We start from the raw sequence: 19355 nt of genomic DNA on the forward strand, positions 1-19355 counted from the left end.
TGGTGGGATTGTCCCACCCTGACTGCGCTGGGGGGGTCCTGTCCCTGTCCCTGTCCCTGTCCCTGTCCCTGTCCCTGTCCCCGTCCCTATCCCTGTCCCTGTCCCTGTCCCCGTCCCTGTTCCTGTCCCATGTCCCTTCCACGGTCCGTGTGTCTGTCCCAGGGCCTGTCTGTCCGTCCTCATGTCCCCATGTCTGTCCCAGTGTCCCCGAGTCTGTCCTTGTGTCTGTTTTTCTGTCCCTGTGTCACAGGGTCCCCCTGTGTGTCTGTCCCCGTGTCCCTGTGTCCCTCCCCGTGTCCCCGTGTCCCTGTGTCTGTCCGTGTGTCTGTCCCCGTGTCCCTGTGTCCCTCCCCGTGTCCCCGTGTCTGTCCCCGTGTCCGTCCCGGTGTCCCACGCCCTGTCCCCGTGTCCCGTTGTCCATCCCCGCGTCCCGCGCGCGGGGCCCGGGGCGGGGCGTGGCCTCGGCGGGGCGTGGTCGGGGCGTGGCCGGGGCGTGGCCGCTCGGAGCCGCCGGAGCCGCCGGAGCCGCCGCGCCCGCGATGGAGCCCAACAGCCCCCGCAAGATCCAGTTCACGGTCCCGCTGCTGGAGCCGCACCTGGACCCCGAGGCGGCCGAGCAGGTGCGGGGACACCGGGGCGACACCGGGGCCACACCGGCGGGACACGGGGAGGACACCGGGGGGGCCGCGGGGCCGCGCGGAGCAGCGAGCGGAGGGGGCTCCGGGGGGCCGCGGGCACGGCCCGGCCGGGGGTGGCACCGCCGGGGCCGGGGGAGCCGCGGGGACAGCGGCGACAGGAGGGTGCAGCCCCCCGGTCCCGGGGCCACCCGCGCGGAGCGGCCGCCGCTGTCCCCGGAGCCCCGCGGGGCCGTGGGGCGGGGGGTGACGGTGCCGGGGCCATGTGCCGGCTCCGCGCGACGCCACCGGGACCCCCCGGGACCCCCCGGCCCCCCCAGCCCCCGCTCCCGTCAGGGCCCGTCCCGGGCACGGGGTGACCCCGCGGGGACACGGCCGGGGACCCCCGGGCACCCCGAGCCCCTCCTGCCACCTCCCCCCGCCCCGGGGGCTGCAGGGGACAGGGGGGGTCTGGGGGGACCCCTCGACCCCACATCGCCCGCGGCGGCTTCAGGAGGGTGAGGAGAAGAGGGGGGGTCCCTACCGCGTCCCCCCAGCCGGGGGTCGTGGGGGTGGGGGGCCAGGACCCCCCCGGTGCCAGCGGAGCGGGGGCGAGCGTGGCACTGTCACCAAACGTGCCCATCCGGGGCCACCACCCGGCTCGGTGGCAGCAGCGTGGGGTCCCCAGGAGGGAGGGGGAGAGTTGGGGATCCCCAGGAGGGAGGGGGAGAGCGGGAGGGTGGGCACGAGCCCCCCAGAACCCAGCAAGGGGCACCCCCAGCCCCGTCCCCATCACAGCCGGTCTCGGGGGCTCGGGCACTGCCCAGCCCTGGGCACCCCCTGCCCTGCCCTGCCCTGCCCTGCCTCAGTTTCCCCTCCCGAGGGGTCTCACCCAGATCCTCTCGGGGTGGAGGTGACCCCGGCCCCGTGCGGTGGCAGCAGGTGACACTGCCGATGTCCCCTCCCTGCTCCCTTTCTTGGGGTGTCCCCTCGCAGTGATGGGGGGCTCGGCCATGCCATCCCTCTTCGGGTGGCACCGTGGTGTCCCCGCGTCCTGCGGGGTCATCCCCAAATCCATCCAGCCCCACCCTCCCGAAGGACCGCGTCCCCCTCGTGTCCCCCCCATGTCCCCCCGCAGGTCGGGCAGCCCCCTGACCCCCATCCCAGCCGAGCCCCTCCTGTCTGCCCCCATTTACCCCCTGTTTGCCCCCCGTTTTTACCCCCTGTTTGCCCCCCGTTTGCCCCCTGGGTGCCAGGCCCGGCCCAGGCCTTTGTCCTGCACTCTGCCGTGTCCCCAAGTCCCCCCGCGCGTGTCCCCCCCATCCCGGGAGGGTTTTTCTCGGCCGAGCCGGGCCGGGCCTCCCCCGCTGCCGCCGCCGCTGCCCCCGGTGCCTGCTGCCGGTGCCCGCTGCCCCCGGTGCCTGCTGCCGGTGCCCGCTGCCGCTGCCGGTGGCGGCCCCGTCCCGGCTGCCCCCGGATCGCGCCGCGCTCCTTAATCGATGCTGGAGATTGATCTAAAAATAGCGGCGGGAGCGAGCGGGGCTGGAGGGATGGAGCAGGGATGGGGGATGGAGCAGGGACGAGGGAGGGGAGCACGGAGGGAGGGCGCGGGGGGGGGAGGACCAGCGCATCCCCTCCCCGGAGCATCGCCGGGATCCCCCCGCCCGCCCCGGACCCCCGGAATGAGGGGAGGGGGCTCAGCCGGGGGCGCTCGGCCCCACCTGGGTCACCTTGAGCAGGTGGCACCGCTGTCCCCTCCCCATCCCCGCCCGGGGGTCGCGCCGGGGGGGTCTCGGCCTCGCCCCGCACCCGCGGGAGGCTCCGGAGCGGCTGCGGCGTCCCCGGGCGGAGGCCGCGGCTTCCCGGGGCCCCTCCCGGAGCTGCGGGGTCTGGGGGGGACCCCGAACCCTGCCAGCCCCATCGCGGGGGGGCCGGGGGGACCCCGACCCCAGCTGGGGGGGGCTCGCCCGCGGTTGCCGGCGGGGCCGGGGCGCATCCCGGCGATGCCCGGTTCCCGCTAATCTCCGGTTAAAATCCAGCCCGCGTTTCCACGGCAACGGGGCCGGCACGGGAGGATGCGCCGGGGGCCGGGGGTGGGCAGGGGCCGGGGGAGGTGCGGAGGGGCGGGGGGGGCTCCCGGCCGCTCGCCCGCCTCGTTAGCATCTCATCAGCATCTCATTAGGCAGCCCGCCTCATTAGGGAATCCTCGCTGGGAGATGCTTTTGTCGGAGGCGCGCAGTTACTGGGTCAGCGGGGAAAGGGGGCGCGGGGTCAGCGCTGTCCCCACTGCCACCTCTGTCCCCACTGCCACCGCCGTCCCCACGGCCACCGCCGTCCCCACGGCCACCGCCGTCCCCACGGCCACCGCCGTCCCCACCGTGGCCACTCGGCCGCCACCAACCCCCCCGAAAGGGCAGCGGCGGGGCCGGAGCGGCTGCAGGTGACCTTGGGCAAGGACAGGGCCGCAGAGGAAGGGCAGGGCCGTGTCGCTGTCCCCGTGTCGCCGTCCCCACGCCGCTGTCCCCACGCGCTTCCCGCGGCCGGGTATAATTAGCTCCGCGACGGAAAAGCCACGTGCGTCCGGCCGGCCACCGCTGTCCCCGCGGGGCCACCGCCCCCCCGGGCACGGCCACACGGCACGGCCACACGGCGCGGCCACCGGCGGGCGCGGGGCCAGCGGGGCCCGGGGGTCAGGCACGGCCGAGGGGCCCAGCTCCGTGTCCGGGGGTCCCAGTTCCCCATCCAGGGGTCCCAATTCCATACCCAGGGGTCCCAGTTCCCCGTCCAGGGGTCCCAGTTCCCCATCCTGGGGTCCCAGTTCCGTGTCTGGGGGTCCCAGTTCATGTTTGGGGGTCCCAGTTCCCTGCTTGGGGGTCCCAGTTCCCTGCTTGGGGGTCCCACTTTTCTCTTCTGTCCCCCCAGATCCGGAGGCGCCGCCCGACCCCGGCCAACCTGGTCCTGAGCAGTGACCAATCGTCCCCAGGTGGGTCCCCGCGGTGTCCCCGTGTCACCCCCGGCCCCCACTCATTTCCGACCTCGGGGGGTGCACGATGGGACCCCCACTCATTTCCGACCTCGGGGGGCGCAGGATGGGACCCCCACCCCCTGCTGACCTCCTGCCCCCCTCTGCCCCCCCAGAGATCGACGAGGACCGGCTGCCCAACCCCCTGCTGAAGGTAGGTGACACTGCCCGGGGGGGCTGCGGGGACCCCCGAGGGACCCCCCAAAGCCGGGTGACCCCTCCTGAGCCGTGCTGTCCCCACAGTCCGGCCTGGCCATGTCCCCCCGGCAGAGGAAGAAGGTGTCCCGCAGCACCCCCACCATGAAAGGTACACGGGGGGGACACGGGGGGACACGGGGGGACTCAGGGGACACGGGGGGGACACAGGGGGGCATGAGGGGACACGGGGTGACATGAGGGGACACGGGGGGGACATGGGAGGGCACAGGGAGACAGGAGGGGATGTGAGGGGACACAGGGAGGGACACGGGGGGACATGAGGGGACACGGGGGGGACATGGGGAAACATGGGGGGATATGGGGGAGGACACGAGGGGACACAGGGGGACATGAGGGGACACAGGGGGACACGGTGGGACACGGGGGGCCACAGGGGGGTGACAGCCCCCCCGGCACCGCGGGGGACGGGTGGCTCTTTGTCCCCTACCCCGCGCTGGCCTCACTCCTCGCCACCGCGAGGCCACCGCGGCGGCCCGGGCGGTGTCGCCGGGAGCGTGGGGACGGTCACCAGGGCCCCCCCGCGCCCCCCCAGCGCCGCTCCCTGCCCGGCAGAGCTGCAGATGATGGTGGAGCACCACCTGTGCAAGCAGGCGCAGGGCGGCGACGACGACGACGAGGTGGCGGCCACCGCGCGCTGCCACCGCGGCGACCCCGAGCACCGGCACAGCCCCGGCGGCTCCTGCCCCGCCCCGGGCGGCCACCGTGAGTGGGGGGCACGGGGGGGACGGGGACACTGAGCGGCCCTGAGGTCACCCCCCGCGCTGTGACACCCGCAGGGACCCCCGGGGATGGGACCCCCCAGGCCGGGACCCCCCAGGCCGGGACCCCCCGGGCCGGGACCCCCGGGACCGCGCGGCGCAGCCGGGCTGAGGACGGGAGCCATATAGAGCCTGGGGACAGCAGCGGCCACTAGGTACGGCCTGGGGACACTGGGGACACTGGGGACACTGGGGACTCTGGGGACACTGGGGACACTGGGGACTCTGGGGTGCTGGGGGGACTGGAGTCATTGGGGACACTGGGGGTGCTGGGGACACTGGGGATGCTGGGGACACTGGGGGCACTGGGACATGGTAGTGGGGCACCAGGGTGGCACTGGGACACTGGGATGTCACTGGGATGTCACTGGGATGTCACTGGGATGTTCCTGGGACATTGGGGTGGCACTGGGACACTGGCATGTCACTGGGATGTCACGGGGACAGTGCCAGGGCCAGGGTGGCCCTGCTGGCACGGGGCAGGGACAGGGGTGTCCCCTCCCGCGGGTCCCCAGCGCTGTCCCTGTCCCTTGTCCCCAGGTGTGGCCGCAGCAGCCGGACGCCAGCGCAGATTTTTTTATTCCATTTTCTAAGATTTTGGGGCTGCCCAGAATTCTTTTGGGATTTTATTTTATTTTATTTTATTTTATTTTATTTTATTTTATTTTATTTTATTTTATTTTATTTTATTTTATTTTATTTTATTCCCACGGGCAGGTCCCCACCGGGGGGAGGGGCCTGGGGACAACGCCAGGGCTGTCCCCTCCCCCTGGGGACCTCAGGGCAGGTGACACTGGGGACACTGAGCAGAACCCCCCCTCACTGCCACCCCCGGGTCCCCGGGGCAGGTGACACGTGCCACACACCCCCCTCCCCCCCACTGCCACCCCTGGGTGACACCGGGGACACCCTGCGTGCCCCCCACCCCCACTGCCACCCCTGGGTGACACCGGGGACACCCTGCGTGCCCCCCACCCCCACTGCCAGCCCCGGGGGTCCCCAGGGCAGGTGACACTGGGGACACTGAGCAGACCTCCCCCCCCACTGCCACCCTCGGGGTGCCCCCACCTGTGCGCACCTGGGGGGGACACCTGGCCAGGGGGAGGGGACACGGGGAGGGGACAGGGACACTCGCGTGCACAGGGACACGGGCGGGGGGGGACAGGGACACGGGGGGGGGGGCGCGGGGACCCCCCCGAGCCGGAATTAAAGGGATCCTTTCCCCCCCCGCCTCCTGCTTGGGCCGCGCCGGGGGGGGGGGGGGGAGGGGGGAAGGAGGGTGGGACCCCCTCTTTGGGTGCTGGGGGGACCCCAGACCCGCTTTGGGTGCTGGGGTGGGGGTCGGCACCCCCTTCTGGCTGCCGGGGGGGCTCCAGGAGCCCCTTTGGGTACCGAGGGGGGGTCCAGGACCCCTTTTTTGAGAGCTGGGGGGGTCTCCAGGAGCCCCTTTGGGTACCGTGGGGGGGCTCCAGGACCCCCCCCCACAGGTGTTGGGGGGACCCCAGACCCCCTTTGGGTGCTGGGGTGGGGTCGGGACCCCTTTTTTGGGTGCTGGGGAGTTCCAGGACCCCCCCTTGGGGCCGCCCCCATCCCCGGGTTCCGCCCCCTCCCCAAATTCCGCCCCCCCCCCCCCCCCCCCGCAGCGGCCGGAGCGTGGCGGCGGCGGCGTTTATTAATTAACTCGTTAATTCATTAATTAATTGCTCGGTAGCGGCGGCGCGGGGGGGACACATGCGGGGGAGGGAGCTCTGCCAGCGGTGACCGAGGGGGGACACGGGGGGACACGGGGTACAAAAATACAAACACGGGGGGGGCGGGGGGGGCGCGGGGCCGGAGCCGGAGCGGGAGGGGGAGGGGCTGGGGGGGGTCCGGGCGTTCCCGAACATTCCTGAGCATTCCCGGGACGTTCCCGAACATTCCCGGGGGTCGGGGCAGCCCCGGGCGCCGGAGGGAGGCCGGGATGGCGGGGGGGGGGCTCGAGGGGCAGCGGGTCCGGGATCCTGGAACATTCCCGAGGGTGGATCCGGGATCCTGGAACATTCCCGGGCCTGGATCCGGGATCCTGGAACATTCCCGAGGGTGGATCCAGGATCTGGAACATTCCCGGGCCTGGATCCGGGATCCTGGAACATTCCCGAGGGTGGATCCGGGATCCTGGAACATTCCCGAGGGTGGATCCGGGATCCTGGAACATTCCCGAGGGTGGATCCGGGATCTGGAACATTCCCGGGCCTGGATCCGGGATCCTGGAACATTCCCGAGGGTGGATCCGGGATCTGGAACATTCCCGGGCCTGGATCCGGGATCCTGGAACATTCCCGGGCCTGGATCCAGGATCCTGGAACATTCCCGAGGGTGGATCCGGGATCCTGGAACATTCCCGAGGGTGGATCCGGGATCCTGGAACATTCCCGGGCCTGGATCCGGGATCCTGGAACATTCCCGAGGGTGGATCCGGGATCCTGGAACATTCCCGAGGGTGGATCCGGGATCTGGAACATTCCCGGGCCTGGATCCGGGATCCTGGAACATTCCCGAGGGTGGATCCGGGATCTGGAACATTCCCGAGGGTGGATCCAGGATCCTGGAACATTCCCGAGGGTGGATCCGGGATCCTGGAACATTCCCGGGCCTGGATCCGGGATCCTGGAACATTCCCGGGCCTGGATCCAGGATCCTGGAACATTCCCGAGGGTGGATCCGGGATCCTGGAACATTCCCGGGCCTGGATCCAGGATCCTGGAACATTCCTGAGGGTGGATCCGGGATCCTGGAACATTCCCGGGCCTGGATCCGGGATCCTGGAACATTCCCGAGGGTGGATCTGGGATCCTGGAACATTCCCGAGGGTGGATCCGGGATCCTGGAACATTCCCGGGCCTGGATCCGGGATCCTGGAACATTCCCGAGGGTGGATCCGGGATCCTGGAACATTCCCGAGGGTGGATCCGGGATCCTGGAACATTCCCGAGGGTGGATCCATGGATTCCCCAAACATTCCGGGGTTCCCGGGGCTCGCTGGAGCTGGAGGAGGCGGCTGGACCGGGGTGTGGGGGCATTCCGGAACATTCCCGAACATTCCCGAGCATTCCCGGGGTGTCACAGGGAGCGGGGACATTCCAGGGACGCTCTGGAGCCGGGGGACACCGGAGCGGGATCTGTCCCCGTCCCTGCTGCTCCCTGTCCCCAGTGCCACCCGCGCCGCGCCGGTGGGACCTCCCTGTCCCTGTCCCTGTCCCTGTCCCTGTCCCTGTCCCCTCTCCTGTCCCTGTCCCTCTCCCTGTCCCTCTCCCTGTCCCTGTCCCTGTCCCTGTCCCCTCTCCTGTCCCTGTCCCTGTCCCTGTCCCCTCTCCTGTCCCTGTCCCTCTCCCTGTCCCTCTCCCTGTCCCTGTCCCCTCTCCTGTCCCTGTCCCTGTCCCTGTCCCTCTCCCTGTCCCTGTCTCTGTCCCTGTCCCCTCTCCTGTCCCCGGGCGGGATGGGGACAGGGCACAGTGCCACCCTCACGGTGTCACCAGCCAGACCCCACGGGCACTGAGCGGAGCACGGTGGCCCTGGCGGTGACAGCGTCCCCCCCCAGCTGTCCCCAGCGTGTCCCCCCGGCTCCCCAGTGTGTCCCCACGGTCCCCTGTCACCCCCGGCTGTCCCCAGCGTGTCCCCCCGGCTGTCCCCAGTGTGTCACCCCCAGCTGTCCCCAGCGTGTCCCCCCAGCTGTCCCCAGTGCCACCGTCCCAGCCCAGCCCCTCCCGCGCGGGAAAAGCGTTTTTAAAAATCCCGAAGGACCGAGCCCGGCGGGGGCCGGGGGTGGCAGTGAGGGACCGGTGACACCGGGACACAGGGGACAGCCCGGGGGGCTCCTGGCACAGCGGTGACACCGGTCCTGGCACAGGGATGGCACCGGTCCTGGCACGGGGGTGGCACCGGTCCGAGCCCGGCCCCGGGGGCTCCTGCCCTGCGGATGGTGCTGAACTCGATGGCGTCGAAGACAAGACGGTGTCACTCGGCCGAACAAGGGCCGACAGACACCTCGCTCCTTCCGGTGTCCCCGCCCTCTCCGGAGGACCTGGCTCCTCCCGGTGTCCCCGCCCCTCTCCCGGTGCCGGGAGGGGACAGTCACCGCCGTGCCCCCGCCCCTCTCCCGGTGTCCCCACCTGGCTGCTCCCGGTGTCCCCACCCCTCTCCCGGTGTCCCCACCTGGCTGCTCCCGGTGTCCCCACCCTCTCCCGGTGTCCCCACCTGGCTGCTCCCGCCGCTATTCCACGTCCCCGTTCTCGCTGTGGGCGCCGGTGGCCGCGGGCTCCTCGCACGGGGACAGCTCATCGATGGACGCCTGGTTGGTGATGCCTGGGGGGACACGGGCACGGTCACGGGGGACGTGGCCCGGGGACACCGGGGACACCCCGGAACTTCTGTCCCCCCCAGGGCCACCCCCCCGGACAGCCCGGGGCCACCCGCGTCAGGCTAGTGCCACCTCCCCGTCTGGGGACGCTGGGGCAGAGGTGGCCCTGAGCGGTTCGTGGTGTCCCCAGCCCCTCCCTGGTGGCCACAGTGACCATGGTGGCCCTGGTGGCCGTGGTGGCCGCGGTGGCCGTCCCCTACCGCTGGCCGCCCTCTCCTTCCACTTCTGCTTGTTCTCCTGGATGTGCTTGGTCCAGGTGGAGCGGAACCCGGCCAGGTCGGCTTTGATGTCCCCCAGCTCCAGGTGCTCATCCAGGGACGGCTGCCGCCACTGCGAGCTGGGGGACAACGGGGACAGCTGCCAGCGGGCCGGGGCCACCGCGGCCAGCCCAGGGCACGAACGCTGGGGACGGGGACGCCCACCTGGGCTGCTGGGTGGCCGCGGGGTTGCCCTTGGCCTTGGAGCCGTCCTCGGCCAGCGGCGTCACCAACTTCTCGGCCACGTCGGTGAGCACCGAGAACGTCGGCTCCACGATGAAGTCGATGAACCCTTGGGGACGGGAGGGGACACGGCGTTGCCGGGGACACGCGGGGCACAGCGTGGGGACGGCGCGGGGACAGGACAGGGACAGAACCTCGCCCGCACTCACCGATCTGCGACTGGGCCACCAGCGTGGAGGTGCGGTCGCAGAGGGGCGAGAAGGGCAGCCCCAGCTCGGCCTCCTTGTCCCCCTGGCAAGGCAAGGGACATCCGTGGCGTCCCCACGGGGTGTCCCCCGCGTCCCCCCGCCCGGCCCCGGCCCTACCTGCCGGAAGAACTCCTCCATGAGCGCCTTGGTCCAGCGGCTGTGCACCGCCCACTGCTTGGTGGGGTGGCTGATGTCGGCCGCGTGCAGCAGCAGCGACAGCACCTTGGACTTGTCCAGCCTGGGGACGGCAGCCCGGCGCTCAGATTGTCCCCAAAGCCACCCCGCCACCCCCGGGGACACGCCTGGGGGCTGGGGACCGGCCCCACCCACCTCTCCAGCTGCTGCAGCGCCGTCTTCATGGACTTGACCTGCTGGAAGTGGCAGGACATGTCGGTGGCCAGGACCATCTCGATGACCAGCGCCCGCAGCTCCCTGCGGGGAGGGAGGGGACACGGTCAGGGGACGGCACGGGGACGGCGCGGGGACGGCGAGGGGACGGCGCGGGGACCTTACGCGAACTCGTCCTTGGTGAGGTTGACGAAGATGTTGAGCTCCTCGTCCTGCATCAGGCGGAACACGGCGCTGATGTGGTGGTTCTCCAGCACCGAGCGGTCGTTGTACAGCATGGCGGTGTCCGACCTGGGCACACGGGGACACGGGGACGCTGGGCGCGGGGACAGGACCCCCGCAGCGAGGGGTGGCCCTGGGTGGCAGCACGGCTGTGTCCCGGCTGGGTTGGTGGCCCTGAGCATTCCCCAGGTGTCCCCAAGGTGTCCCACGGTGTCGCCAGGATGGGTCCGCAGCCCTGCCTGGGACACGCCGTGAACACGTGTCACCCGTGCTGTGCCATGCTGTGCCACCTGTGCCGTGCTGCGCCACCTGTGCTGTGTCACCTATGCTGTGCCACCCATGCCATGCTGTGCCACATCTGCTGTGTCACCTGTGCCATGCTGTGCCACCTGTGCCATGCTGTGCCACCCGTGCCGTGCCATGCTGTGCCACGCTGTGCCACGCTGTGCCACATCTGCTGTGTCACCTGTGCCATGCTGTGCCACCTGTGCCGTGCTGCGCCACCTGTGCTGTGTCACCTATGCTGTGCCACCCGTGCCATGCTGTGCCACCTGTGCTGTGCTGTCACCTGTGCTGTGCCATGCTGTGCCACATCTGCTGTGCCACCCACGGCATGCCGTGCCACCTGTGCCATGCCGTGTCCCTGTGCCGTGCCATGTCCCCGTGCCATGCTGTGTCCCTGTGCCATGCTGTGTCCCCGTGCCATGCCCTGTCCCCGTGCCATGCCGTGTCCCTGTGCCGTGCTGTGTCCCTGTGTCCCCGTGCCATGCTGTGTCCCCGTGCCATGCCATGTCTCTGTGCCGTGTTGTGTCCCTGTGTCCCCGTGCCATGCCGTGTCCCCGTGTCATGCTGTGTCCCCGTGCCCTGTCCCCGTCCCCGTGCCCTCACTTGGTCTGGATGTGGAAGCTGTTCGTTGTCCCCGTGTGCTCGAAGTCGTGGATGGCGGCGGCGAAGACGATGGCCAGGAGCTCGATCTCGGACAGGCAGTGCTGGGGACAGGGACAGGGGCAGGGATGGGGACAGGGCCACCCCCACCATGAGTGTGACACCCCGGGTGGGCCGTGACAGCGAGGTAGGGACAGCGGGCAGCACATGCACCAGGTGCCACCCTACGTGTGACAGCCAGGTGGGGACAATTGGCACAGACGTGTGCCAGGTGCCACCCCACGTGTGACAGCCAGGTGGGGACAATTGGGCAGACGTGTGCCAGGTGCCACCCCACGTGTGACAGCCAGGTGGGGACAATTGGGCAGACGTGTGCCAGGTGCCACCGCACGTGCGACAGCTGTGCACAGACACGTTCCAGGTGCCACCCCGCGCGTGTCCCCCGTGCCCAGTGCCACCCTGGGGACGTTCCCGTGGCAACGAGCGGCGCCAGGCGGTGGGGAGCGGGCGGGTGGCGCGGTGCCAGCCTCGGGGACGGCGCTGTCCCCGTGTCCCCGTACCAGCATGCCGGTGCGCAGCAGGAAGCAGTGCACGGTCTGGGTGACGTCGGCCGCGTGCACCTGGTTGTGGTAGGGGTTCCGGAACTTTCCGTAGCCGCCCTCCAGCGCCTCCAGCAGCGACGTCAGGAACGCGCCGGGAATCTGCCGGTGGGGACAGCGGGGTGACAGGGGGGTGGCAGTCCCCGAGGGGCAGCTCGGGGGGTCCTGAAGGGGAGTTTGGGGTCCTGAGGGCTCCTGGGGGAGTCTGGGGGCTCCTGGGATGGAGTCTGGGGGTCCTGGGGTGAAGCTCGGGGAGTTATGAAGGGGTTTGGGGTTCCTGGGGAGGGTTTTGACGCTGTTTTGGGGTTTTGGGGATGTTTTGGAGGATTTGGATGCTGGGTCTCAGCTTGAAGTGGCTGTCGAGGGTGCTGGGGGAGATTTTGGGGGTATTTTGGGGTGTTTTGGGTTCCGGGCACACCTTGAAGCGGCTGTTGAGGTTGTAGGGGAGATTTTTGGGTATTTTGGGGTATTTTGGGGGTGTTTTGGGGTCCGGGCACACCTTGAAGCGGCTGTTGAGGATGTAGGGGAGATTTTTGGGTATTTTGGGGTATTTTTGGGGTGTTTTGGGGTCCGGGCACACCTTGAAGCGGCTGTTGAGGTTGTGGCGGGTGAAGAGCTCGAACACCACGGTGCGCAGCGAGTGCTCCTCGGCCGCGCGGTGCAGCGAGAACACGTCAAAGCACCACTGGTCCAGCCCCTGCGGGGACACCGGGGACGCTGGGGACACCGGGGACCCTGGGGACACCGGGGGGTGCCCGGGAATTCCAGGGGAGCCCAGCAATTCCCAGTAAAGCCCAGTAAAACCCCAGTGAAGTCCGCAATTCCCAGCTGTTCCCATTGATTCCCATTGATTCCCAGAGATCTCCGGATATTCCCAAGGATTCCCAGAGATTCCCAAATTCCCAGATAGATATTCCCAGATATTCCCAGTGATTCCCATTGATGTTCCATTGGTTCCCATTGATTCCCAGGGCCTCCCAGCCGTTCCCAGCGGTTCCCATCGATTCCCCGTGGCTCCCAGCAGCTCCCCCGGGGTTTTGGGGGGTTTTTGGGGGGTCTTTGGGGTGCCCCGGTACCTTCAGGCAGTTGAGGACGGAGGAGGAGTAGCTCGGCCCCACGGCCGTGTACGTCCGGCGGAACATCCTGGGGGGAGGCAGAGCTGGGGGAGGCTGGGGACACCCTTGGGACACCCCTGGGGCTGGGGACGCCCCTGGGGACACACCTGGGGACCCCCCCAGGGACCCCTCCCGGGGACCCACCTCGGTTCTAGGGACCCTCCCGGGTTTTGGGGACCCACGTGATGCTGGGGACAGTCCTTGCGTTTTGGGGACCGTTCTGCGCTAGCACCCCCCCCACACTCCCACATCCCCCCCCGAGCTCTGTCCCCCCCGTGCCCTCCTTGGAGTGTCCCTGTCCCCCCGGTGCCCTCCTCAGGGTGTCCCTGTCCCCTCTGTGCCCTCCTCGGGGTGTCCCTGTCCCCTCTGTGCCCTCCTTGGAGTGTCCCTGTCCCCCCCATGCCCTCCTCGGGGTGTCCCTGTCCCTCTGTGCCCTCCTGTCTCCTCCATGCCCTCCTTGGGGTGTCCCTGTCCCCCCCGTGCCCTCCTCGGGGTGTCCCTGTCCCTCTGTGCCCTCCTGTCCCCCCCGTGCCCTCCTCGGGGTGTCCCCCACGCCCCGCTCCCCGTCTCCCTGTCCCCCCCCGCACCGCCCCGGCTGTGTCGCGTGCCGTGTCCCCTTGTCACCTCTCCACGAAGATGCCGGCCTGCACGGCGTGCACGATGCTGCGGAATTTGGGTTTCTCCTCGGCGCGGCGGCCCTTGGCCCGCGCCTGCTGCGTGAAGGTGGCCGCCAGCCAGTCGCGCACCTCGGAGGGCACGGCCGCGTCCGAGCCCATCTCCCGCAGCTCGTCCTCCGTGTCCAGCACCTGCCTGGGGGCGCGGCGACACTCAGCCGCCGTCCCCCCGGCCCCGGGTGTCCCCCGGCGTCCCCCGGTGTCCCCTGCCCACCTGGTCTCGTCGATGCACACCGCCTCGAGCAGCGAGGCCGCGCACTCCAGGTTGCGCTTCAGCTCCTCCACGCTCACCTCGCCCGCCTCCAGCTGCTTCACCAGGTAGCGCAGCCTGGGGCACGGCCCGGGGACAGCGGGACAGCGGGGACAGCGGGGACAGCGTTAGGGACAGCGGGGACAGCGGGGACAGCGGGGACAGCGGGGACAGCGTTAGGGACAGGGTTAGGGACAGCGGGGACAGCGTTAGGGACAGCCGGGGACAGCGTTAGGGACAGCCGGGGACAGCGGGGACAGCGGGGACAGCGTTAGGGACACCGGGGACAGCGTTAGGGACAGCCGGGGACAGCGGGGACAGCGTGGACAGCGTTAGGGACACCGGGGACAGCGTTAGGGACAGCCGGGGACAGCGGGGACAGCCGGGGACAGCGTTAGGGACACCCGGCAGGGGGGGACCGGGTTAGGGACAGCCGGGGACAGCAGGGGACAGGGTTAGGGACACCCGGGGACAGCGGGGGACAGCGTTAGGGACACCCGGGGACACAACGTTAGGGACACCCGGGGACACAACGTTAGGGACACCCGGTCAAAAGGGGCACAGGGTTAGGGACACCCGGGGACAGCGGGGGACAGCGTTAGGGACACCCGGGGACACAACGTTAGGGACACCCGGTCAAAAGGGGCACAGGGTTAGGGACACCCGGGGACGAGGGGGACAGAGTTAGGGACACCCGGGGACAGCGGGGGACAGGGTTAGGGACACCCGGGGACTGTGGATTAGGGACACCCGGGGACAGCAGGGACCCCCGCGAGTGGGGGAGACAGCCCCGGGGGGAGGGGGACTCCCGGGGACAGAGGGGACAGGGCAGCATCGACCCCTAGGGACAGAGGGGACAGAAGGGACAGGATGTTAAAGACACCCCCACCCAGGGACAACGGGGACCCCCGACATGGGGGGGACAGTGTGCTAGAGACCCCCAGAGACAGCGGGGACGGCCCCTCCTGGTGGGGACAGGGGGGTCACAGGAAGGGGACAGGGAATTGGGGGATTCCTGTCTGGGGAGTGCCACCCCCGCAGCCCCCACATGGCTGGCACCGATGGCACCGTGGCGTGGGGTGGCACAGGTGGCACAGGTGGCACGGGGTGGCACAGGTGGCACGGGGTGATACAGGTGGCACGGGGTGGCACAGGTGGCACAGGGTGGTGGCAGCGCGGGGACACGGGCGCTGCCGTCCTGCCCACGCTCGTGGCAGCACAAGGACACCCGTGTGGCCGCCGCGGTCACCGGAGCCACGCGGTGGGGAGGGGCCACCACGTCCCCCGGTCACGGCGACAGTGACGGTGACAGCGAGGGGGGCCGGGGGGAGCGGGGGGGGGCACAGACGTCACCAGCGCTGCTGTGACCTTGGGGACGGCGATTGTCACCTTCCCGCACCCGGCCAACCCCCGTGGGGACCCTCAGGGACCCCCCCTTGGGGACAGCCACCCCCCGGGCCCCCAGCCTTGGTGACCCCCATGTCACTCGTGGGGACAAGGGACGGGGCTCGGGCTGTGCCACCCTGCCGGTGTCACCCCCTGGGCCACCTGCCACCATGTTCCCTGCCGGTGACCCCCATGTGCCCAGGGCCACCCCACGGGTGACAGGGTGGCCTCAGGGACCCCCGGGACTGTCACCCCCGGGGGCTGCTGCCCCTCGGAATGGGGAGGGGACACCGGGGGCGCTCAGGAGGGGACCGCCCCCACTTTGGCGACACACGGCCACCCACCTGTGGGAGTGACACGTGAGCACATGCGGGGACACGCGTGTGACACCCCCGAGGCGCCACAACCCCCCCTGCACACGCGTGTGACACCCCCAGAGTGTCACCCCCCCCGCACCCCCGTGTCCCCCCGGTGTCCCCTCTCAGGTGTGTCACACGCGGCCCAGGTGTGTCACACGCGTGTGCCACGGGGCCACCCCGCCCCGCCTGTCCCCCCCCATGTCCCACACGTGTCCCCACGCGTGTCCCCACGCACGTGGTGCCCCCCCGGGCCGCCCCCGCCCCACGGGGACCCCCCCGCCCCCCCAGGCGCCGCACGTGCCGCAGGTGGGCGCGGGGACACGTGAGCTCCCCCGGCACAGGTGAGGGGGTGGCACCCCCCGGCGGCCCCCCCGAGGGCACCGCGACAAGGAGGTGGCACCTGCGGCACCTGCGCTGTCCCCACGGGCTTGGGGACGCCCCGTGCCCGCTGTCACCCCGCGGTGACACCCCCAGAGTGCCACGCCGGGGGCAGGGGGACCCCCAGGTCTGTCCCCAAGGGGGTCCCAGAGGAGGCTTGGGGACACCCCGAGGGTCCTTGGGGACAGCCGGAGGTCCCAGGGAGCCGTTTTGGGGTGGGGGCGCTGGGGGGTCGTAGAGGGGGATGGGGTCCCCAAAGTGGGGGCAGGGGCTGGTTGGGGTGGGATCCTCGGATGGGTCAGGGGTCCTGGTGTTGGGGTCCCGGTTTGGGGTTAAAGTGTCCCGGTTTGGGCTTTGGGGGTCCCGGTTTGGGGTTTGGGGGTCCCAGTTTGGAGTTAAAGCATCCCGGTTTGGGGGTCCCGGTTTGGACTTTGGGGGTCCCGGTTTGGGGTTAAAGTGTCCCGGTTTGGGGGTCTCAGTTCGGGGTTTAAGGGTCCTGGATTGGGGTTTGAGGAATGCTGATTTGGGGCTCCCAGTTTGGGGTTTGGGGGTCTCAGTTTGGGTCTGAGGGGGTCCCTGTTTGAGGGTCCCATTTTGAGGTTTGGGGGTCCCGATTTGGGGGGGGTGTCTCTCTTTTGGGGGTGTCCCTCCTTGAGGGGGTGTCTCTCTCTGGGGTTGGGGGGTCTCTGGGGTTGGGGTCTCTCTCTCTGGGGTTGGGGTCTCTCTTTGGGGGGTGTCTCTCTCTTTGGGGGGGTCTCTCTCTGGGGTTGGGGTCTCTCTTTGGGGTCCCCCTGGGGCTCCCTTTGGGGTGGGGGTCCCGCGGCCGGGGGGTCACTCACAGCGCCCGCAGCTTGACCCAGACCTTCCTGCCGGGCACGGCCTTGGCGTCCAGCGGGGACGGGCACCCTCCGGCCGCGTCCAGCGCGCCGCGCTCCCGCTCCAGCCCCGGGAGGCTCCGCGGCGGCTCCATCGCCCCTGGGCACCGGCACGGCGGCTCAGCCCGGCCCGGCCGCGGCTCCCTCCGGCAGCCCCCGGTCCCTCCCGCAGCCCCCAGACCCCTCCGGTAGCCCCCGGTCCTTCCCGTAGCCCCCGGTCCTTCCCGGAGCCCCCGGTCCCTCCGGTAGCCCCCGGTCCCTCCCGGTCCCTCTGGTCCCTGCCGGTCCCTCCGGTAGCCCCAGTCCCTCCCGGAGCCCCCCGCGCCTCCCGCGGCCCCGGTTCCCGGCGCCTCCCGTAACCCCGCGGCCCCGGCGGCTCCCCCGGCCCCGGTTCCCGGCGGCGCCGGTGCCTCCTGCGGCCCCCGGTAGCGGCCGCAGCCCCGGCGGCCGCCCCCCCGCCCCGGCCTCCCCCCGCCCCCCGGTAGCCGGCGGCTGCGCAGGCAGCACCGGAGCCAAGATGGATCCGGGCACCGGGGGTGGGAGCACCGGCAGGGGAGAACCGGGGAGAGCCGGGAAGAGAGGCCGGGAACGGAGAACCGGGAGGGGAGAGCCGGGAACCGAGAGCCGGGAACCGAGAGCCGGGAACCGAGAGCCGGGAACCGAGAACGGGGGATGGAGAACCGGGAACGGAGAACCGGGGATTGAGAACCGGGAGGGAGAACCGGGGATGGAGAACCGGGGATGGAGAACCGGGAGGGGAGAGCCGGGAGGGAGAACCGGGGATGGAGAACCGGGAGGGAGAACGGGGGAGCTCCGGGGCCGGGGGAAGCGGGAAGAGGGAGCGGGCTGGGCAGCGGAGGAGCGGGGATGGGCAGCGCCGGGCTGGGCAGCGCCGCGGGGGGAGCGGGGACGCTGCGCGCTCCTACCGGGGGATGCTCGGCCGGTGCCGCCGGTGTCGCCGTGCCCGGTGTCGCCGCGCCCGGTGTCGCCGCGCCCCGGTCCCCCGCGGCCGCCGGCTCTGCCTCCGCGCCCGGGGCTCGCCGCAACTTTCCCCGAGCCGGCCCCGGCACCGGCACCGGCACCGGCGGGCGGGGCGGGGCGGGGGGAGCCGGGGGCGGGGGCCGGGAGCGGGGGGTCCGCCCAGCCCCGCGCGGCGCCGGGACCCCCGGGGGAACGCGGGGGGAGGGGCGCTGCCCCGGGACCCCCCCGGGGGCTGGGGGAGGGGAGGCACCCCCGGGGGGCACCCGGGACCCCTCCGGGGCTGTGCCCCGGGACCCCAACCGGGGGGGACCCCAAAACCTCCTGAACCCCGGGGGGAGAGGGGGGGCAGGACCCCCGGGACCCGCGGGGGCAGAGGGGAGGGGCCCCGGGACCCCCAGGGGGGGTTGTGGGGGCGGCCTTGGGTTTGGGAGGGGTCAGAGCCCCCCGTGACCCCCCCCGTGACCCCCCGTGCGACCCCGAGACCCCCCCGGTGCCCCCAGCCCCGACCCCCGGCAGTGCCCCCACGTCCCTTCCCCTCGGGGGGGGGCAGCAGCCCGCCCCCCGGCCCGGGGGGTCTCGGGCAGGCCGGGGGGGCATGTTGGGGTGCGGGGGTCTCAGGGCCGGCCCGGGGGGGGGTCTCAGAGCTGGGCCAGGGTGGGTTTTGGGGTGCGGGGGTCTCAGGGCCTGCCCGGGGGGGGGGTCTAAGGCAGGCTCAGGGGTGCTTTGGGGTGCGGGGGTCTCAGGGCCGGCCCGGGGGGGTCTCAGGCAGGCCCAGGGGGGGTTTGGGGTGCGGGGACCCCCCCGCAGGCTCCCGGCACGCGCCGAGCGCCCCCCCGGGGAATATTAATCAGCCTTTACGTAACGCCGTGGGTGGGAGCAGCGCCCACCTCGGCACCGCGGGGGGGGCCAGGTGAGCCCCCCCACCCCCGGGTGCCCCCCCACCCCGGGGTGCCCCCCCCACCGAGCCCCCCAACCCCGCCCCGCCACCCCCGGGGTCCCCCCCGTCACCCCCACCAGGTGATTCTGGGGGGGTCGCTCTGTTTCGGCCACCCCTAAAATGGGGGGGGGTCTCCCTCCCCTCCCAGGGGGGTCCCCGGATTTGCAGGCACGGGACCCCCCCGGGCTGAGCCCCCCCGGGCAGGGCGTGGGCTCTCGGACCCCAGCGGGGACACCTTGGGGGGCGAAACCCCCAAATTTGGGCTCCTCCCGGGGAGACCCCTGACTCATTCTGGGGTCCTCAGAGCGATTTCGGGGTCCTCGAAGAGATTTGGGGGTCCTCAGAGTGATTTTGGGTTTCTCAAACTGATTTTAGGGGTGTCAAAGTCATTTTGGGGTCCTCGAACCTATTGGGGGCTTCTCAAACTGATTTGGGGATCCTTGAACAGATTTTTGGGGTCTCAAACCCATTTTGGGGTCTTCAGATAAACTCGGGGTTCCTCAAAGTGATTTTGGGGGTCCTCGAACTCATTCTGGGGTTTCTCACATTGATTTGGGGATCCTCGAATTCATTTTTGGGCTCCCAAACTCATTCTCGAGGTCCCAAACTCATTTTGGGGTCCTCAAACTGATTTGAGGATCCATGAACA

General features: G+C 70.8%; 3 protein-coding genes across 3 annotated transcripts; 1 reads left to right on the forward strand and 2 right to left on the reverse strand.

Moving 5' to 3' along the window:
- Nucleotides 1–482: 482 nt before the first annotated feature.
- On the forward strand, nucleotides 483–5491 carry PPP1R1A (protein phosphatase 1 regulatory inhibitor subunit 1A). The gene is made up of 7 exons (XM_038164405.1): nucleotides 483–620; nucleotides 3537–3597; nucleotides 3753–3790; nucleotides 3880–3943; nucleotides 4408–4557; nucleotides 4632–4768; nucleotides 5154–5491. The coding sequence occupies exons 1-6, from the start codon at nucleotides 540–542 to the stop codon at nucleotides 4766–4768; spliced, it is 531 nt and encodes a 176-aa protein (XP_038020333.1). The 5' UTR covers nucleotides 483–539; the 3' UTR covers nucleotides 5154–5491.
- Nucleotides 5492–6281: 790 nt separating this feature from the next.
- Nucleotides 6282–7887, reverse strand: LOC119712773 (WAS/WASL-interacting protein family member 1-like). The gene is made up of 2 exons (XM_038164404.1): nucleotides 6738–7887; nucleotides 6282–6613 (listed from the first exon to the last, which is right to left on the reverse strand). The coding sequence occupies exons 1-2, from the start codon at nucleotides 7729–7731 to the stop codon at nucleotides 6306–6308; spliced, it is 1302 nt and encodes a 433-aa protein (XP_038020332.1). The 5' UTR covers nucleotides 7732–7887; the 3' UTR covers nucleotides 6282–6305.
- A 346-nt stretch (nucleotides 7888–8233) lies between these two features.
- PDE1B (phosphodiesterase 1B) lies at nucleotides 8234–17886 on the reverse strand. Its single transcript, XM_038164406.1, has 16 exons — nucleotides 17715–17886; nucleotides 16753–16888; nucleotides 13755–13868; nucleotides 13491–13676; nucleotides 12828–12894; nucleotides 12332–12448; nucleotides 11713–11853; nucleotides 11156–11256; nucleotides 10211–10336; nucleotides 10028–10129; nucleotides 9815–9935; nucleotides 9659–9740; nucleotides 9432–9558; nucleotides 9210–9346; nucleotides 8845–8954; nucleotides 8234–8624 (listed from the first exon to the last, which is right to left on the reverse strand). Exons 2-15 carry the CDS (start codon nucleotides 16881–16883, stop codon nucleotides 8863–8865), a joined length of 1644 nt encoding a protein of 547 aa, XP_038020334.1. The 5' UTR covers nucleotides 16884–16888; nucleotides 17715–17886; the 3' UTR covers nucleotides 8234–8624; nucleotides 8845–8862.
- Between the last annotated feature and the right edge of the window lie 1469 nt (nucleotides 17887–19355).

Source organism: Motacilla alba, chromosome 29, assembly GCF_015832195.1.
Source record: "Motacilla alba alba isolate MOTALB_02 chromosome 29, Motacilla_alba_V1.0_pri, whole genome shotgun sequence".
Lineage (NCBI taxonomy): Eukaryota > Metazoa > Chordata > Aves > Passeriformes > Motacillidae > Motacilla > Motacilla alba.